The sequence below is a fragment of the Lagenorhynchus albirostris genome, chromosome 9 (assembly GCF_949774975.1).
Source record: "Lagenorhynchus albirostris chromosome 9, mLagAlb1.1, whole genome shotgun sequence".
Lineage (NCBI taxonomy): Eukaryota > Metazoa > Chordata > Mammalia > Artiodactyla > Delphinidae > Lagenorhynchus > Lagenorhynchus albirostris.
Window position 1 is genome coordinate 25,326,200 of NC_083103.1, and position 20,070 is coordinate 25,346,269.

General features: G+C 37.3%; 1 protein-coding gene and 1 pseudogene across 1 annotated transcript in view; one reads left to right on the plus strand and one right to left on the minus strand.

The window, feature by feature from the left end:
- The window catches only part of QSER1 (glutamine and serine rich 1), a 78,089-nt gene that overhangs the window by 42,347 nt on the left and 15,672 nt on the right, over positions 1 to 20,070 (minus strand). The window contains exons 2-3 of the mRNA XM_060159453.1: positions 2,696 to 2,808; positions 2,138 to 2,299 (exon numbers count right to left, since the gene is read on the minus strand). Of these exons, the coding sequence (XP_060015436.1) occupies positions 2,138 to 2,299; positions 2,696 to 2,808 (275 nt within the window). The remainder of the gene's footprint in view (positions 1 to 2,137; positions 2,300 to 2,695; positions 2,809 to 20,070) is intronic.
- On the plus strand, positions 13,979 to 14,541 carry LOC132525195 (large ribosomal subunit protein eL20-like; annotated as a pseudogene).

The window sequence follows — 20,070 nt, forward strand, 5'->3', positions numbered from 1 at the left end:
CAAAATGATTCAGTTATACATATACATGTAGCTATTCTTTTTCAAATTCTATTCCTATTTAGGTTATTACAGAACACTGAGCAGCGTTCCCTTTGCTGTACAGTAGGTCCTTGTTGGTTATCTATTTTAAATATACCAGTGTGTACATGTCAATCCCAAACTCCCAAGTCTATCCCTCCCCTCTACTCTTCCTCCCTGGTAACCATAAGTTCGTTCTCTAAGTCTGTTTACATATTTTTTAGTGAATTTCCTTTAAAAAAATTCTTTTTCATTTTGGAAAAATTGGGGAAAAAAGATTCTCTTGCCCTTTTCAAAAATATTCTTCTTTCAACTCTTTCCATTAAATGTCAAAAAAGTGGGAATTCCCTGGCGGTCCAGTGGTTAGGACTCGGCGCTTTCACTGCTGGGGCCCAGGTTCAATCCCTGGTCAGGAAACTGAGATCCCTCAAGCCTCGCAATGCAGACAGAAAAAGGATTACCATTACAAGGACAGAAAATATCTAGCTACTCTTGAAGGAAAAAACAGCGCTTAGAATTAATGTTTAAAATAATGTAATTATAGAAACTGAGATACAAAGTCTAACTCAATACATGTAATGTAAAATTATTCCAGGAAGCAAACAACGAAGCTATTGTGTAGTTTTATTTTTTTAATATTTATTTATTTGGCTGCATTAGGTCTTAGTTGCAGCACGCGGGATCTTCATTGCAGCACATGGGATCTTTTGTTGTGGCGCATGGGTTTCTCTCTAGTTGTGGCCCGTGGGCTCTCTAGTTGCGGCGTGTGGGCTTAGTTGCCCAACCAGGGATTGAACCTGCATCCCCTGTGTTGGAAGGCGGATTCTTAACCACTGGACCACCAGGGAAGTCCCCTATTGTGTTTTTTAATACTGTTTTATTTCACAGTAAAACATTGTTTCTTTGGAAGCAGAAAAAATGTTTCTAAGACATACTGAGAAGCTCTATTAATGGAGTTTATATCAGAATGTAAAATATTATTTCTTATAGCTATTACTTAAAACTATATTCTTTAAAATGAAACCTTAAAAAAAAAAACTAACCTTTCTGTCATCCGGCAAAAAATAAAAGTATATACAAACACTTTTGGGGCGGGGAAACAGTTGAAAAATGAAATAAGAAAAATAAAACAGAAAACTACATAATAGGACTTCCCTGGTGGTGCAGTGGTTGAGAATCCACCTGCCAGTGTAAGGGACATAGGTTCAAGCCCTGGTCTGGGGAAGATACCACATGCCGCAGAGCAACTAAGCCTGTGCGCCGCAACTACTGAAGCCCACACACCTGGAGCCCATGCTCCGCAACAAGAGAAGCCACCGCAATGAGAAGCCCGCGCACTGCAACAAAGAGTAGCCCCTGCTCACTCCAACTAGAGAAAAAGCCCGTGCACAGTAACGAAGACCCAACGCAGCCAAAAATAAAAGTAAATAAATAAATTTTAAAAAGAAAAGTACATAATATATCAACTTGGAATGGCTTTTATTAAAGATTGACTTATTCTGTTCAGTTAAGGATAACTTTACCTAACTCTAATGATGAAATCAGTTCCAAGATTGTTTTTTTTTACTATACCACACCTATCCAGCCCAAAGTCACTAAAAGAAATGAAATATAATCTTTCACCAACCGCCCCCCACAAAAGATAAATATGTGAAGTGATAGCTGTGTTAATTAACCAGATGTGGGGATTCTTTCACAATGTAAATGTATATCAAATCACCACAATGTATACCTTAAACATCTTACAGTTTTATATGTCAATTACACCTCTATAAATGTGAAATAGGAAAAAAAAATTTAATCTTTCCTCCTCTCAAGTAAACAAGTAACTACTTAAATTGCTAGATAAAAACTTGATATCTAGGATTTATCTTTAACAATTACCTACCTTCTTCAACTTGCTAGTTTTCATCAGAGTGCTAAAACCGAATTTCTGCTAGTAACAATTTCTTGAATTTTGTCCACCTTAAAATAGTGAAAAATTCCAGGTTTTAAAGTTCACTGGAAAATCAATAATTAACATCACTCTCAGCCACACTACTATAATGACAAGATTATCAAAAGTGAAATTTTATCCATATTTTTAAAGGACTTAAAAATTCTGAAAACAAAGTATCACCTGTCTGCCAGGATGGGGCCCTGAATTGTGGTACAAGAGTAGTTCCTGAAGAAGCAGCCTGAGCAGTTCGGGATTCAACAGCAGAGAGAAAATTCATCACTGAAGATTCTTTAGTGTTAGTGCTGGCATTGTTCACACTAGTATCAAATATTCCAGAAAGACCTACATTTGAAGATAAAATGTATCCCAAAGTAAAAATATATGTTAATATAAAATGATATTCCGGATGCTATTTTAAAAAGGAATCTCTGACATTTGAGGCCAGAAGTTCTACAACCCTAAACTGTTTTATTATGAATAGCAACAAACATTAATTTGCTCAAGCATAATTATAATTTAAAATCTACAGAGATGCATGAAAAAGAGATCTCCCTACTAATTATACAGATATTCCCTAGCAGTAAAAGACAAAGCTTTTAATCTCATTTTCATTTTAACACTTCCCATGAGACTGTTATGTTCCATATACTTTCATAACCCAACATGTGAAAATTGATTTTTCTTCTTATTCACTAAATGTACCCAGATTTGTGGTATATTTCATAAGAGAATTTTTACCGGTTGGGTGAGGTGTGGCAGCATATCCAGGAAGCTGATGAGAGGCTGCAAAAGTCTGTCTCTGAAGGAGATCTGTTTCAGAGTGAGAAGGATGTCCTTCTTCATAGCTTAAACTAGAGGATGATAAAAATAAATGACAAAAAACACAGAGCTCAAACCAGATGATCAAAAAATTTCTAGGAGAGCAATTACCAAAAGTAGCATAAGTCTTTGACTAAATTCCTGACCTACAGATCAAGAGATCAAACAGTCTGACAATACTGTCAAAATGCGGGGGAACATATTGAAGATACACTGGGAAGAAAAATAATACACAGTATTTTTCTTAGTTCAACTTTACCTACAACAAAGTCCTTTTACTGGAAGAGGTAGCATGGTACATTGGGAAGAGCAATATCCTGGAAAACAGGAGAGCTGAATTCACTGTCCAAGTGCTACTACTGGCTTACCATGTGATTTCAATAAGTGACTCTATTATTGTTGGACTTATTTCCTCACCTGTATGAATAAGGGACCCAGACAGGATAATCTCTAAAGTCCCTCTAATTCTAACAGTCTCTGGAATATAGTAGACAGTTCAAATGAATTGAAAATTAACACTATTTCCCAATAACTCTCCTAGAAAATTTCAAGCTTATACATCTTGAGAGTAATTCAGAACAAGATATTTTTCTCCCCTTGATTTTTATTCTGAATATTTTAAACCCACAGAAAAACTGAAACAGTACAATGAATAACCTGTATACCCATCACTTAAGTTTCAACAACTGTTGACATTTTGTTATATTTGTTTTATCTTTATACACAGACATATATACTCCTTTCTTTTAATCTACTTGAAAATAACTTGTGGACATCATGAAACTGTATCCTTAAATAATTCAGTTGCATCTCCTAGGAATAGGACATTCAGCTGTATAACCAAGTATCATTATTAGACTTGAAGAAATTCAACACTGTCACTATAACATGTAATACAGAGGTCACATTCCAATTTTCCTCAATTGTTGTCAAAATGTTTGATATTTTAAAGCTTTCTGTAGGATTCAATCAAAATTCAACAATTACATTTGGTTATGTCTCTTTACATTTAGAACAGTGCCTCCACTCTGCCTCTAATGCCAAACCCCTTTTGCCTTGACTCCATGGACATGGACTTTTTATTTTGAGGAGTCAGTTGAATGTCAGTTGAAGTCAGTTGAATGTACGCTATCCCAAATTCTGGATTTGTCTGATTGCTACTTCATGAGAAATACATAATGATGCTTTGTAATTCCTATTGCACTCATGAGGACACACATAATGTCAGTCTGTCTCACTGGTGATGCTAAACTTGAAGTGGTTAAGGTACTGTCAGATCTCTCAATGTAGTTATTTCTTCTCTTTGAAATAAGTATGCAATTGTGAGGTGTTACTTAAGACAGTGTCAGTATCTTGTCCCAAGAGCTAATGGTTTCAAACACCCTGCATTCATGATCTTCATTTCAATTACTGCACTGAAGATTAGAAACAGTAGTGTTCTAATTACACTACCTTCCATATTTAAAAGTTAGCATTCTTCTATAAAATAAAAATTAGCTTTTTTCCCCTTTTCTCTCTCTCTTATCTATATACGTACTTAAATATAATATATAAAATATATACTAATGTTTTTTAATGTATACACGTTGTGCTTAAAAAAATATCATCGTAGACTCTTCATATTTAATTTATAGTGTCCCTTCAATCTTGTTTCCTTTTGACATATCCTCCTTGGTGCTCAGACACATTCTTACCTCCTAGCACAAGATGCTTCAGGTTCACCTTGTTTTTTTAACCCTGTACCACACCTGAAATCAACCATTTCCACTAGGGGTTTTTTAGTGGGCAGTGGCATTTTGAAACCAAGATCTGGGTGTCAGGTGTATTCAATGCCTGAGGTGTCATTGCTTCTAGGCCCTTTAAGTGGACAAAGCTAGGAAATACATGTCTTTTTAAAAACGTGAGTTCATAATGACAACTCTAACTCAAATCTAATGTAGTATTCCTCACCTTCCTCCATTTCACATGTATTTCCCTTTTCCTACAGTCAGAATCCCAGTTCACAACTATTGATACATCAACATATTTACTCATTAGTTCTATCCGAAAATACTGTAACACAACCTCTTTCAAAAACAAAACCACCAAGTAAAGTTAAGTATTTCTTCACAGTACTTTCTGTCTCAAGATCATGTCCCATTAAGTATATACAGTTAGAATACTGATTCGAAAGTTAAGTAAATGATTGTTTTAGTTTGAAGATTCAATTTTAGGATTAATTTTAAATCTATTTTAAACTTTATAAATCACCTTATTAAGGTGTAAGTTACATACAGTAAAGTGCACCCATTTTAAGTGTACAGTTCAATGTGTACACATTTTTCCATAAATGTACACACCAGTATAACCATAATCCCAACCAACTTGCAGAACATTTCCATCACAACAGAAGGCTTCTCATGCCCCTTTGCAGTCAGTATCTTTTTCATATCACCCCTGGCCCCAGACAACCACTGAGAAACCTAATGTTATGAAAATTTAGGCTTGCTTGTCCTAGAATTTCATATAAATGGAATCATACAGTCTGTACTCTTTTGTGTCTGGCTTTTTTTCGTTTCAGCATAATGTTTCTGAGATACAACCATACTGTTGCATACATAAGTAGGTCATTCCTTTTCATTGAATTATATGAATTTATCACAATTATGTTTATCCATTCACTTACTGATGAACATTTGGATTGTTTGTAGTTAGAGGCTACTATGAATAAATGTACTACGGACATTTTGTATATGAGTCTTCTGTGGACATATACTTTCATTTCTCTAAGTTAAATATCTAGGAATGAATTACTGGGTGATAAGGTAGGTGCACGTACCATTTTACATCAGCATCAGTAATTAATCAACATTCCGTTTTTGCTTTACATCCTCGTCACCACACGATCTTTTCAGTCTTCTTAATTTTAGCTATTCTAGGTAGGTTAAGTGGTATCTCACTGTGGTTTAATTTGCATTTCCCTAATAACCAATGATGAGGAGCATCTTCGTATATGCTTATAGACTATTCTTGTAACTTCTTTTGTGAAGTTTGTTCAAAGATTTTGCCCTTTAAAAAAAATTGGGTTGTTAGCCATCTTACTGGGTTGTAAAAAGTTTTTAAAATACAGTCTGGGACTTCCCTGGTGGGGCACTGGTTAAGAATCCTCCTGTTAATGCAGGGGACATGGGTTCAATCCCTGGTCCGGGAATATCCCACATGCCGCGGAGCAACTAAGGCCATGCGCCACGACTACTAAGCCTGTGCTCTAGAGTCCGTGAGCCACAACTACTGAAGCCCGTGCACCTAGAGCCCGTGCTCTGCAACAAGAGAAGCCACCACAGTGAGAGGCCCTCACACCAGAACGAAGAGTAGCCCCCGCTCACCGCAACTAAAGCCCGTGCACAGTAACGAAGACCCAATGCAGCCAAAAAATAAATAAAAATTTTTTAAAAAAATAATCAAATGTTTTTAAATAAATAAATAAATACAGTCTGGATCCACATTTTTTTTGGTCAGATACATGTATTGTGAATGTTTTCTTCCAGGCCGAAGTTCTAACCAATTAATTTAATTGTGGTAAGAGCACTTAACATGAGATCCACCCGCTTAAAGTATATAATACAGTATTGTTAACTATGTGCACCATGTTGTACCGCAGATCTGTTCATGAATGATGAAGAGCTTACTCATCTTGCATTAACCAAACCTTTGTATCTGTTGAACAAATAGACACGCCTGTCCTCCTCTGACAGGCTCCCATTCGTAAACTGCGCGGCCAGGTTGCCCACCAGCCCTGGCCGGATGCCGCACTTCATCCTGTCTGCTACTTGGATGAGCTGCCTGGCGATGTCCCAGATGACTTCCTCTTGACTCTCAGAATCTCCCACAGTGGCGCAAGGCAGGTGGGAAAAGACCAATGCCCTCAAGGCATGGAGCGTGCCCACTTCCAGTAATTCATTATTTTTTATTGTGGAGTAGCACTCCATTATATAGATGTACCAAAGGTTGATGGTTGTTTTAAATCCGTTCATCAGTCGAAGGAACTTTGGGTTTTTTCCTGTTTTGGCAATTATGAATAAAGCTGCTATAAACACATGCCTAACGTTTAGTCTGAACATAAGTTTTCATTTCACTTGAGTAAATAACTTAGGAGGGGAATGGCTGAGTTATACAGTAATATGTTAACTTTAGAGAAACTACTTGTTTTCCAAAGTAGCTATACCTCTTTGCATTCCCATCAATAATGTACATCTGGTCTAGTTACTCTGCATCCTCACTGGCACCAAGTATTTTAAGTTTGTAAGTTGTTTCTTTTCCTTTTCTTTAAAAAAGTTTGAGCTATTCTAATTGGTGTGCAGTGGTATCTCACTGTGGTTTTAATTAGCATTTCCTTAATAACTAACAATGTTGGGCATCATTTGTTTATCTACCATGCAGAAATATTCTTTGGTAAAGTATCCACTCAAATCTTTTCCCATATTTTATTGGGTTGTTTGTTTTCTTATTAATGAGTTTTAGGAGTTGCCTATATACTCTGGAACCAAATCCTTGGACAGATACATATTTTGTAAACATTTTCTCCCAATCTGTGGCTTTCATTCTCCTAACAATGTATTTAGAAGAGCAAAATAATTTTTTATTTTATGAATTGTACTTTTGATGTTGTAGCTAAGAAATCTTTGCCTAATCCAACATCTCAGAGATTTCTTCTTATGTTTTCTTCTAGAAGTTTTATAGTATTAATATTTCCACTTAGGTCTGTGATTCATTTGGAATTCATTTTTTGTACATGTTGTGATGTAAGGCTTGGGATTCATTTTTTTTTTTAATTTGGATATGCAATTATCCCAGTACTACTTATCAAAAAGATTATTCTTTATCTACTGAATCTTTACCTATTGAACCTATCTGAACCTATGTCCAAAAAAGTCAACTAGCCATATATTTGTGGTTCTGTTCTTAACTACTGTGTTACATTGATCCATGTCTGTTCTTAGGCCAATAACACACAGTCTGATAAATGATTCAGGTTGTACAGATTTTCTAATTTTGTTCTTTTTCAAAATGACTTTGTCTATGCCAGGTATTCCCATATAAATTTTAGAGTCAGCCTGTCAATTTCTACAAAAACACTGCAATGACTCTATACATCAACTGGGGCAAACTACCATCTTAAGAGTATTGGGTCTTCTAATCCATGAGTATATCTATTTATTTGGGTCTTTAATTCCTGTCAGCAATCTTTTGTAGTGTTTAATGTATGATTCATACACGTATAAATCCCTAGATTTCTCATTTTTCTTTTGTTTTAAATGTTTTTAAATGACAGCTTTATTGATATATAATTCACATATCATAAAGGTCACCCTTTTAAAGTGTACAAATCAGAGCTCTTTTAGAATACTCAGGGTTGTGCAACCATCACCATAATCTAATTTTAGAACACTTCACTGCCTCAAAAATAAACCTGTACCCATTAGCATCACACCCTATATATCCTCCTCTACCCAGTCCCTGGCAATCACTAATTTTTCTGTCTCTATGCATTTGCCCACTCGCAACATTTCATATAAATGGAATCATATTATATTATATGCAGGCTTTTGTGACTGGCTTCTTTCACTTAACAATGTTTTCAAGGGTCATCCATGTTACAAACATGGATATATCAGTACTTCATTTCACGGCTGAATAACATTCCATTGTATAGATATACCACATTTTGTTTAGCCATTCATCACCTGATGGACATTGGGTTGTTTCCACTTTTTGGCTATTATGAATTATGTTGTGATGAACATGCACATACAAGTTTTTGTGTGGATGTATATTTTTAATACTCTTGGGTATATACCTAGGAGTGGAATTGCTGGGTCTTATGATAACTCCATGTTTCACATTTTGAGGAATGGCCAACCAAACTGGCTGTACCATTTTACATTCCCAGCAACAACGTTTAATGGGTTACAATTTCTCAACATCTTTGCCAATACTTGTTATTGCCTGTGTCTTTACTTTTATTATAATACCCATCCTATTAGGTGTGAAGTGGTATCTCATTGTGGTTTTGATTTTCATTTACCTAATGATGTTGAGCATCTTTGCATTTTCTTCCTGACCAAACAAACAGAGAGAGGGGAAAAAACCTTACACTTACGGGGATATGTCAAAGGGACAAAGAGGCAAACTGAAAGAGCTCCCAATGACCAAAACTGGAACATTTTGAGCAAAAAAAATTTAGTAGTATATATCTGTGAGTCCATACTGATAAAATTAAATGATTAGTAAATAAGTGGAGGAGGAAACACAAATCTCCCTTGAAGAATTCTAAATAATTTACGTAGCAACTCTACATTGAAGGAGGTGGGCCATAACTCCCCACTCCTTAATGGGCTGCACATAGCAACTTTCTTCCAAAGAGGATAGTATTGAAAGGAGGAAAAAAACAAAAAAAAAATAACTTTACTGTGCAGAAACCTGACAAACACTATCTCAGCCAGGTGGTAAAAACAACATCAACAGTGATAAATCACATTGATAAGATATACCCTTAATATGATGTAACGAAAGTAACACTTTACCTCTATGATCTCCCTCTAGAGAACCCATAACTCCAGTTTGATTACGAGAAAAAAAACATCAGGCAAATTCCAAGAGAAGGGCATTCTACAAAATACTTGACCAGCACTGCTCAAAAATATAAAGGTCATCAGAAACAAGAAAAGTCTGAGAAATTGTGATGGCAAAGAGGAATCTACTGAGACAAGATAAATGTAAAGGGGTATCCCTGGAGAGACCAAAAAAAGACATTAAGTAAAAACTAAGGAAATTTGAATAAACTATGGATTTCAGTTGACTACAATGTATCAGTTAATTACTAGTAACAAATGTACCATAAGAATATAAGAAGTTAATAATAGGGGAAAGTGGGTGAGGGTGTATATGGGAACCCTGTAACTATCTGTAAATCTAAAACAGCTCTCAGGGAATTCCCTGGTAGTCCAGTGGTTAAGACTCCATGCTTTCGCTGCTGAGGGCTGGGGTTCAATCCCTGGCCGGGGAACTAAGATCCCACAAGCCACGTGGCATGGTCAAAAAAAAAACCCAAAACCCCACAAAAAACAAAAGAGGCTCTCAAAAATACAATCTACACTAAGAAAAATTTGTAAGCCATGTCAAATCTTGAAACCTCTTTAAGAGTAAGAATAATGATCAAGATAAACTATAAATATCAGGAGGTTCTAGGGGTGGTTTTTTGTCTTGTCTTGCTTCTTAGAAATCCATGCTAACTCCACTTCTTTAACAGGCAAGGAATAATTATAACCTCCTAATTGGTCTCTCTGCTTCTGCCCTAACCCCTCCCACGCCCTATTCTCAGCCTGAGTCACTCCCTTAAAAATGAAGTCATACGATAGTTCAATTTTTAGTATTTTGAGGAATCTCCATACTGTTTTCCATAGTAGCTGCACCAATTTACACTCCCACCAACAGAGTACAAGGGCTTCCTTTCCTCCATACCCTCTTCAACACTTGTTATTTGTTGTCTTTTTGATAATGGCCATTCTGACAGGTGTGAGGTGATATCTTATTGTGCTTTTGATTTGCATTTCATTGATGAGTGTTACTGAACATCTTTTCATGTGTCTGTTGGCCATCTTTATGTCTTCTTTGGAAAAATGTGTATTCAGGTCCTCTGTCCATTTTTAAAAAACCGGTTGATTTTTTAAAAAACATTGAGCTATATGAGTTCTTTGTATATTTTGGATTTTAACCCCTTATCAATAGAATTAAAATTAAAAATTAAATTAGGGCTTCCCTGGTGGCACAGTGGTTGAGAGTCCGCCTGCCGATGCAGGGGACACGGGTTCGTGCCCCGGTCCGGGAAGATCCCACATGCTGCGGAGCGGCTGGGCCCGTGAGCCATGGCCGCTGAGCCTGCGCGTCCGGAGCCTGTGCTCAGCAACGGGAGAGGCCACAACAGTGAGAGGCCCGCGTACCGCAAAAAAAAAAAAAAAAATTAAATTAAAAAAATTGAACTACCATACTAACTGGCAATTCCACTTCTGGGTATTTTTCTGAAAATTCAAAACACTAATTCGAAAAGATCTATGCACCCCCCCCATGTTCACTGCAGCATTATTTACAGTAGCCAAGATACGGAAGCAACCTGAATGTCCATTGACAGATGAATTGATAAACATGTGGGGTGTGTGTATACACACATATAATGTGTGTATCACATACAAATATATAAATAAAATGGAATATTACTCAGCCATAAAAAATATGAAATCTTGCCATTTGAGGCGACATGGACAGACGTAGAGGGTACTATGCTAAGTGAAATAAGTCAGAGAGACAAATATGTGGAATCTAAAAGACCAAATAAATGAACAAACATAACAAAACAAAAACAGACTCATAGATACAGAGAATAAACAGGTGGTAGGTGGGGGGATGAGCACAATAGGTAAGGGAGATTAAGAAGTACAGACTCCCAGTTACAAAATAAATGAGTCATAGGGATGAAATGTACAGCATGAGGAATATAATCAATAATGTTGTAATAATTTTGTATGGTGACAGATGGTAACTATTTCGTAATGTACAGAAATACTGATGTATTGTATTGATGTGTTGTGCACCTGGAACTAACATAGTGTTGTAAGGTCAATTATGTTTAAAAAAAAAAAAAAAGTAAAGCCAAATCATGAAACTCTTCTGCTCAAATCCTTCCAATGGCTTCCCATCTCACCCTAGTAAAAGCCAAAGTTCTTACAATAATCCTCAATATGCTAAGTAACCTAACTGCTGCCCCCTTAAACCTCCAATTTTATCTATTTTCCACTCCAGCCACACAGGTCTCCTGGCTCTTTCCTCAAATATACTAAGTTGGTTCACCTCATTTCCCCTCAGGTCTCTGCTCAAACTTCATCTCACTGAAGACTTCCCTGACAACCTGATACAAAACAACATCCTTCCTCTATCCTCTCTACACATTGCCTAACCCTCTTTTCTTGCGTTATTTTTCTCCATAGCACTAATAAACATTCAACATTATTTACTAGTTTGCATCTTAGCGACTGAAATGAAAACTCCATTAGGACAGGGTCTTTGCTTTCATCACTGCTATAACCCCAACACCCAAAATATTGGGTTGGCAAAAAAGTTCCTTCGGTTTTTAAGTTAAAAAAAAAAGAGGCACATTTTCCATTTTCACCAAGAACTTTACTGAATAACATATTCACTGTTTTGTTCCACTACCTTCTGCCATTTTTCAGGCAACTTCATTAATTCCATCTTCTCAAAACTTTTTATATTTTTGAGGAAGAACTGTTCCAAGTGCCTTTTACAGTCTTCCAGAGAATTGAAATTTTTTCCATTAAGAGAATTTTGTAAAGACCGAAATAAATGGAAATCCAAAGGTGCAATGTCTGGTGAATATGGCTGATGAATCAGAACTTCCCAGCCAAGCTGTAACAGTTTTTGCCTGGTCATCAACGAAACATGCAGTCTTGTGTTATCGTCATGGAAGATTATGCGTTTTCTGTTGACTAATCCCGGACGCTTTTCCTCCAGTGCTGCTTTCAGTTGGTCAACTGGAAGAAGTTCTTGTTGGAATTAATCGTTTTGTTTCCTGGAAGGAGCTCAAAACAGAGGACTTCCTTCCAATCCCACCACGTACACAACATCACCTTCTTTGAATGAAGACCGGCCTTTGGTGTGGTTGTTGGTGGTGTATTTTGCTTGCCCCACGATCTCTTCTGTTCCATTTTATTGTACAGTATCCACTTTTCATTGCCCATCACAATTTGTTTTAAAAGCAGAATGTTTTCATTACATTTAAGTAGAGAATCGCATGTGGAAATATGGTCAAGAAGGTTTTTTTCGCTTAACTTGTGTGGAACCCAAACATCAAAGTGATTAACGTAACCAAGCTGGTGCAAATGATTTTCAATGCTTGATTTGGATATTTTGAGTATGTCGGCTACCTCCCTCGTGGTATAACGTTGATTGTTCTCAATTAATGTCCCTATTTGATGGCTATCAACTTCAACTGGTCTACCTGACCGTGAAGCATTGTCCAGTGAGAAATCTCCAGCATGAAACATCACAAACCACTTTTGACACATTCAATCAGTCACAGAACCTTCTCCATACACTGCACAAATCTTTTTTTGTGTTTCAGTTGCGTTTTTACCTTTCTTGAAATAATAAAGCATAATGTGCTGAAAATGTTGCCTTTTTTATTCCATCTTCAATATTAAAATGGCTACACAAAAATTCACCAATTTTTATAAGTTTTTTCTTTAAATGCACGCTGACATGACAGCTGTCACAATACAATCGAACAAAATTGTTTCAAATGAAGTTGAAGACAACTAAGCGCTACTAGAGCCGTCTAACAGAGAACACCAAACGAACTTTTTGGGCAACCCAATAGTATATGGCACATTGTAGATACTCATAAATAATTACAATCTATGTTCAGTTTCAGAAGAGAAATCACCTTTAAGTTACAACTCAATCACCTCTCAAGCAAATACGTACTGAGTACCTAACCTGATTGCCAGATATCCTGATAAGAATTGGGAAATAAAAAAATGAAGGATTGGGCTTCCCTGGTGGCGCAGTGGTTGAGAGTTCGCCTGCCGATGCAGGGGACACGGGTTCGTGCCCCGGTCCAGGAAGATCCCACATGCCGCGGAGCAGCTGGGCCCGTGAGCCATGGCCGCTGAGCCTGTGCGTCCAGAGCCTGTGCTCCGCAATGGGAGAGGCCACAACGGTGAGAGGCCCACGTACCAACAACAACAACAAAAAAAATGAAGGATCAAGCTAGTAGGTCAGCCCTTTCTAGAAAACTGAATACCTGGAGACTTCTATCAATTTTAAGCATTGTATGAGAGTTTTCAATATAAAGCAGAGATCTAACTGGGCCACTATTCAATGGATTTAATTATTGAAGCCCAAATTAAGAACGTTCTACACCATACGTCATAGAGGGAGCAATACAGATAATTTTACCCTCTCAATAATTATATAAAATAAACTGGATTTTTTTTAAAAAAACAACATGTATAAAGCACAATGGGATAAAGATTATACGTGATATAAAAATTAGCTTTGAGTGAAACAGTAGTTCAATGAATTTTTAAAAACCAGTTAAAATTCCATGCTTCCCGCCTTTTCGAGGGTGGCGGCGAGCGCAGATGGAGCGCCATGGAGGCCTTGGGCACACTTCGAGAGTACAAAGTGGTGGGGCGCTGCCCGCCAAATGGCCCACACCGCCCCTCTGGCGCATGCAGATCTTTGCACCTAATCATGCTGCCAAGTCCCGCTTCTGGTACTTTGTGTCTCAGCTGAAGAAGATGAAGAAGTCTTCAGGGGAAACTGTCTGCTGTGGACAGGTGTTCAAGAAATCTCCCAAGGCTGAAGAACTTCTGCATCTGGTTGCACTATGACTCCCGCAGAGGCCCCCACAACATGTACCGGCAGTACCGGGACCTGACCGCAGCCGGCACCATCACCCAATGCTACTGAGACACGGGCACCCGGCGCCTTGCCCGGGCCCACTGGATCCAGATCATGGAGGTAGAGGAGATCGCAGCCAGCAAGTGCCGCCGAGCAGCAGCCAAGCAGTTCCACGACTCCAAGATCAAGTTCCCACTGCCCCACCAGGTCCTCTGTCACCAGCACAAGCCACACTTCACCACCAAGAGGCCCAACACCTTCTTTTAAATGCAGGCCCTCCCCATCCCCAGGTCTGCCCAAATAAAACTCATTGGGAAGACCAGAAGAAGAAAAAAAAATTCCATGCTCCCCTCAAAAAATTAAACATAGTCACCATATGCCCTAGCAGTCCCATTTCTAGGTATATATACTCAAGAGAACTGGAAATACATATGTTCACACAAAAACTCGTATATAAATGTTCACAGCAGCATTATTCATGACAGTCAAAGGCAGAAACAATCCAAATGTCCAACAATAAATGGATAAGTAAAATGTGATACAGCCATACAATGGAATATTACTCAGCCATAAAAAGAAACGAAATACTAATACATGCTACAACATGGATGAACCTTGAAAACACTATGCTAAGTGAAAGAAGCCAAATACAAAAGTCCACATACAGTATGATTCCATTTCTATGAAATGTACTAAATGATCAAATCCCTGGAGACACAAAGTAGATACTGTGGTTGCCAGGGTTTAGGGAGAGGGGAGAATAGGAAGAGACTTCTTATGAGCATGTGTTTCCTTCAGGGGTGATGGAAAATGTTCTAGAACTAGATAGTGGTGATGGTTACACAGTCTCATGTAACTACTACTGAACTGTACATTTCAAAATAGTGAATTATGGGAATTCCCAGGTGGTCCAGTGGTTAGGACTCCGTGTTCTCACTGCCGAGGGCCCAGGTTCGATCCCTGGTCGGGGAACTAAAGTTCCATAAGCCATGCGGCACAGCCGAAAACAAAACAGTCTTTATTAGCAAACAACATAATTTTAAAAAATAAAAATAAAATAAAATAGTGAATTATATGATTTGTGAACTATAGCTCAATAAAAGTTACGATCATCCAAACTTAGTGATTATGGGTAATTTTTCATGAAGTGTGCAACATCAACAAACAAGAAGGTGGTTATAGATAGGCTTGCTGTCATGCATGTATTCAGTCTCCCTCCTGTGGTTGGCCCATCTCCATATACCATATAATAAGGATTTTTTTTTGTTAATCTGTACATAATATTTTTAAGGTTTTAAAACAAGTTTCAAAAATATATATTTTTTTATGGTTTTAAAATAAGTTTCAAAATAATCTGATGGTCACTGGCTTGCTGAAGTTGTTTATTTTTTTCAAACAAAAGCCAGCCTAAGAAAATAAAAATTTATCCTGGAAAAAAAAAAAGGCCTCAAAACATGGTCTTTGTTTCTAATTCCTATACCTAAATATAACCTCCTTTGAATAAATGTACATTTATTTAATATAATAGTACCTACCGTAGTATAGCCCTTTCTAGCCTCCAAGGCCTGGATGGGTGGTAGGGTGAGAAAGAGGACTTTTACTACCCCTACATACTCCAAGCACTACAGGAGCTAAGGTCTAGGAAAGAGGAAGGAACCAAGGGCTAACAGTGACAGTTGTGTCAGTCTTCAGATTCCCAACCAAGCACAAAACTTCCATTTTCCATCCCCTCCCCATACTTTCAAAGTCGGGTACAGACTTAATCTTGAGGATAAGAACGGTCAGAATTTTGCAGGGGGAAGTAACACTTTCCTTCAGTTCCTGTTACTTAAATTCCAAATTTAAAAACTGACGTTTTCCTCAAAATTAAAACAAACCAAAAGAGATTATTCTTTACCACTCTCTACCTTGTTTACTCTAAGTATGACATACTTTCCGTAAGCCTCTTTCCTAATGTTAATCTAATTTGTTTAACAAAGAAAATTAAGTTTTAAGGCAGATGAGAAAGCTGTGACAAAAATCTTATCTAAAATGGCAAATTTGTGCAGTGAAGATGGCATATGATCATAAGAAAAAATGCTTTGAGTGTATTACTGAGAATAAGCTGTCTTACGGTTTATATCCAGATATTAATAACATGTACAGATCTTCTCCTTGGGTAGCATACTCTTATGTCCGTAATACTTAAGAAATAAAACACATTCCAAGTTTTAAAATCAATCAGCAAAAATTCCATGAAATATGTTAAATCCCAGGTAAACAAGCCAGTACTTGCACACAAGTAATAAGTTACCCAAGACTGAATGATTTTGCCTTAAGTAGTCATATTATTTTCTTCTCTGTTAAAGAACTTGGTCACTGAAAATATATATATTCTAATATAATAAAAACAGAATTTTCTTTAAATTTGGAAAATAATGTTTTAGTCTTAGGGTATTATCAACCTTTCAGAGTTGAGAAAGATAACCCTGGATTGGAAGTTAGGAGGCCCAGATTCCAGTCCTGATTCTGCAAATTACATACTTCAAGACTTTCAGCAAAGCACAGGGAGTCCTAGTTTTTCTCTTTATGAAGCCTAATGTTCTGCATATTTCTAATATTCTGAGTTAAGCTAAATATTTTTACTTCATCTATCACACAGCATTCTTCAGTATAAAATCTGTCTTCAAAATGAGTACAGTGATAACACCAAGTTCACCGAATTAACTTTGCATGTATGTAACTTTGCATGTATTGTAGTCTGAGGATTAAAAACAAAAAAAAACCCTGAAGCATAAGAAGAATCAGCCCTTATTAAGGAATTATTTGTGAGTTTGAAAAAATAAACTAATGAACCATGAAACAACTATGTAACAGCTGTAAAAAAAAAAAAAAACACACACACACAAGCTTTGCAAATAAACCACAGGATTCAAACCCAACTCTGTACTTTACAAATTCTGCAACTTGAGGCTAACCACATAGTCTCTCTATGTCTCAGTTTCCTCAACTGTAAAATATGGTGAATAGTAACATGCACATTCATAAAGTTGTGAGAGTAAACAATAAGGCATATATATATATATATATATATATATATATATAGCATTTAGTGCAGTACTATGTTTGGCACATAATGTTCAATCAATGCTATTATTACTGCACCTAAAGGTGAGGTCTGAATTTATACAACTGACATTTACTGACTGCCAAGCATTATGCTAGGCACTAGAAGGCACAGAAGTAAAAAGGCATAAGTAAATAAACAAACATTACATAGTATAAGAGGCTTACCTCTAGGAAATGCAGCTGAGTACTGAAAGAAAGAGGAGAAAGTATTCAAGGGAAGAAAAAGAAGATTATTTCAGGAAGAGATAATACCATACGTAAAGACCTAGAAATGTAAATAAGATGGTACATTAGTAGACTTTTCAGTAATTCTGCATGGGTGTACTAGGGATGGGGCTATGAGTCAGACACGACCCAGATTATAGAAAATTATATGACAAAATCACATTTATCTTCAAGGGAATCAAAAGCCTCTAAAGAATTTTAATCAGTGTTAAATGATTAAATTTGTATTTTAGAAGAATGGTTTTTAACCAGAGGTGCTCATCAGCATCATCTGGTGGGTTTTTTCAAACTATACACTCCCAGTTCTCACTTTCAGAAGTTCTTTATTAGTAATTCTAAGATGGGACCCTGTAAGTCACTTTGAAAAAGCTCTTAAAGCAATTCTGCCATATACCAAGAGGAGAGAATGACTCTTAGAAGGATAATCTGATAAGCACTGTGAAGAAGAGCAAGCCTAAAAGTTGGAAGGCCAAGATCCTACTGCAGAAATCCAGGTAAAAAATTATAAGGACCAAACAGTGGCAATAGTTATAGACATTTGAGAACTCTTAAAAGGTGTTCATAAGAGATAAAGTGGGAAATACTCAAAAGAGGGCTAGTGAACGTTACCACTTAGAGCTGGAAATTAAAAATTGGGTATCATTACCAGTTGGGTTATTTGTGAAGTCATGAAATGGATGAAATTGCCAAAAGAGTGTCCTCCCTGAGAAATGGGGCTGAGGGCAGAAGCGATTGAGACATTACTTTTGGAAGACACAGCAATCAGCGAAAGTCTCCACGGAAAGGGGATATTAAGCCAACCCTGTGCCAAACCACAGGAAGAGGAGAGGAAAGAGTTATGCATGGCCTGAGGTTGGAAAGCTTGCTATATAGAGCAGCTGAAAGAAGACTAACATGCTTCAAGTGTATTGAGGGAAGGGGAGAGTGACAGGAGACCCAGGAGACCCATTCACCTGTAAAGTAGTAGGCAAGGGGCAAACATGAAAAACCTTATGGGGGTACAGTAAAGAGTCTGGATTCTATTCCATGCGCAATGGAAAACAACTGAAGGATTTTTAACCAAGGGAGTGACTAAATACATTTTTAAAAGGTGACTCTAGCTGCTATGTGCTACAAAACTTACCCTCAGTTCCCAAACTAAAATTGAAAGCAAAGGGAATCTTAAACTCAAATAAGCCTTTCATTATCATAACAGCCCTTTCATACAAGTATTACTATGTAAGTCTCCAAGTTTTACTAAAAATTGCTTTAAAAGCAAGTGTTAAGGGATGTAGAGCTTAATGAACTTGGCTACCAACTGCTGAGTAATTCCACTGTGATGTCCTTTAGTTTAAAAAACAGTGAAAATAATAAAGTTGTCGATGGTAAAAGATACCTCCCTTCTCTTGAACCTGACTGCAGAATATCATGTGAGAAGAGACAACTCTGTGTTAAAAATAGTGAACCTTTCAGGAGATTAATGGCTATATTAAAAAAAAAAAAGGCTATAATCACAAGTGTTGACAAGGATGTGGAGAAACTAGAATCCTCATACACTGCTGGTGGGACTGTAAAATAAAATGATACAGTCACTTTAGAAAAGTCTGGCAGTTCCTCAAAATGTTAAACACCATTATCATATGACCCAACAATTCTACTCTTAGGTACGTGTGCAAGAAAAGTGAAACATGTTTTCATTTAAATACTTTTATGAAAATGTTCACAGCAGCATTATTCACAAGAGCCAAACAGTGAAAACAACCCAAATGTCCATCAACCAGTGAACAGAAAAACAAATGAGCTATATCTAAACAATGGAATATTATTCCATTATAAGTATTTTTAAGTACTGATACATGCTGCAACATGGATAAATCTCAAAAACGTTATGCTTAGGCAAAGAAGCCAAACACATTTTTTGATTCCATTTATATTAAATGTCCAGGAAAGGCAAATCTATAGAGACAGAAAATGGATTAATGGTTGCCTAGGGAGAATGGGGAGTGAGGTTTCTTTCGGGGGGAATGAAAATGTTTGAAGATTAGACTGTGGTGACATAAACATACTAAAAATTATTGAATTGTACACTTAATACAGGAGAATTTTATGGTATGTAAATTAAATCTCAATAAAGCTGTTAATTTTTTTTTTTTTGACTGTGTTGGGTCTTCGTTTCTGTGCGAGGGCCTTCTCTAGCTGCGGCAAGCGGGGGCCACTCCTCATCGCGGTGCGTGGGCCTCTCACTATCGCGGCCTCTCCCGTTGCGGAGCACAGGCTCCAGACGCGCAGGCTCAGTAATTGTGGCTCATGGGGCCAGCTGCTCCGTGGCATGTGGGATTCCCCTCAGGCCAGGGCCCGAACCTGTGTCCCCCGCACCCGCAGGCAGACTCCCAACCACTGCGCCACCAGGGAAGCCCGAAGCTGTTAATTTTTAAAAAGTGCTGGAGGAGTCAAATGGCCTGGAATCACTATCTCTAATGGGACCTCAGCAACTTACAGCTTCTTTGGACCTTCATTTTTCTTTTGTT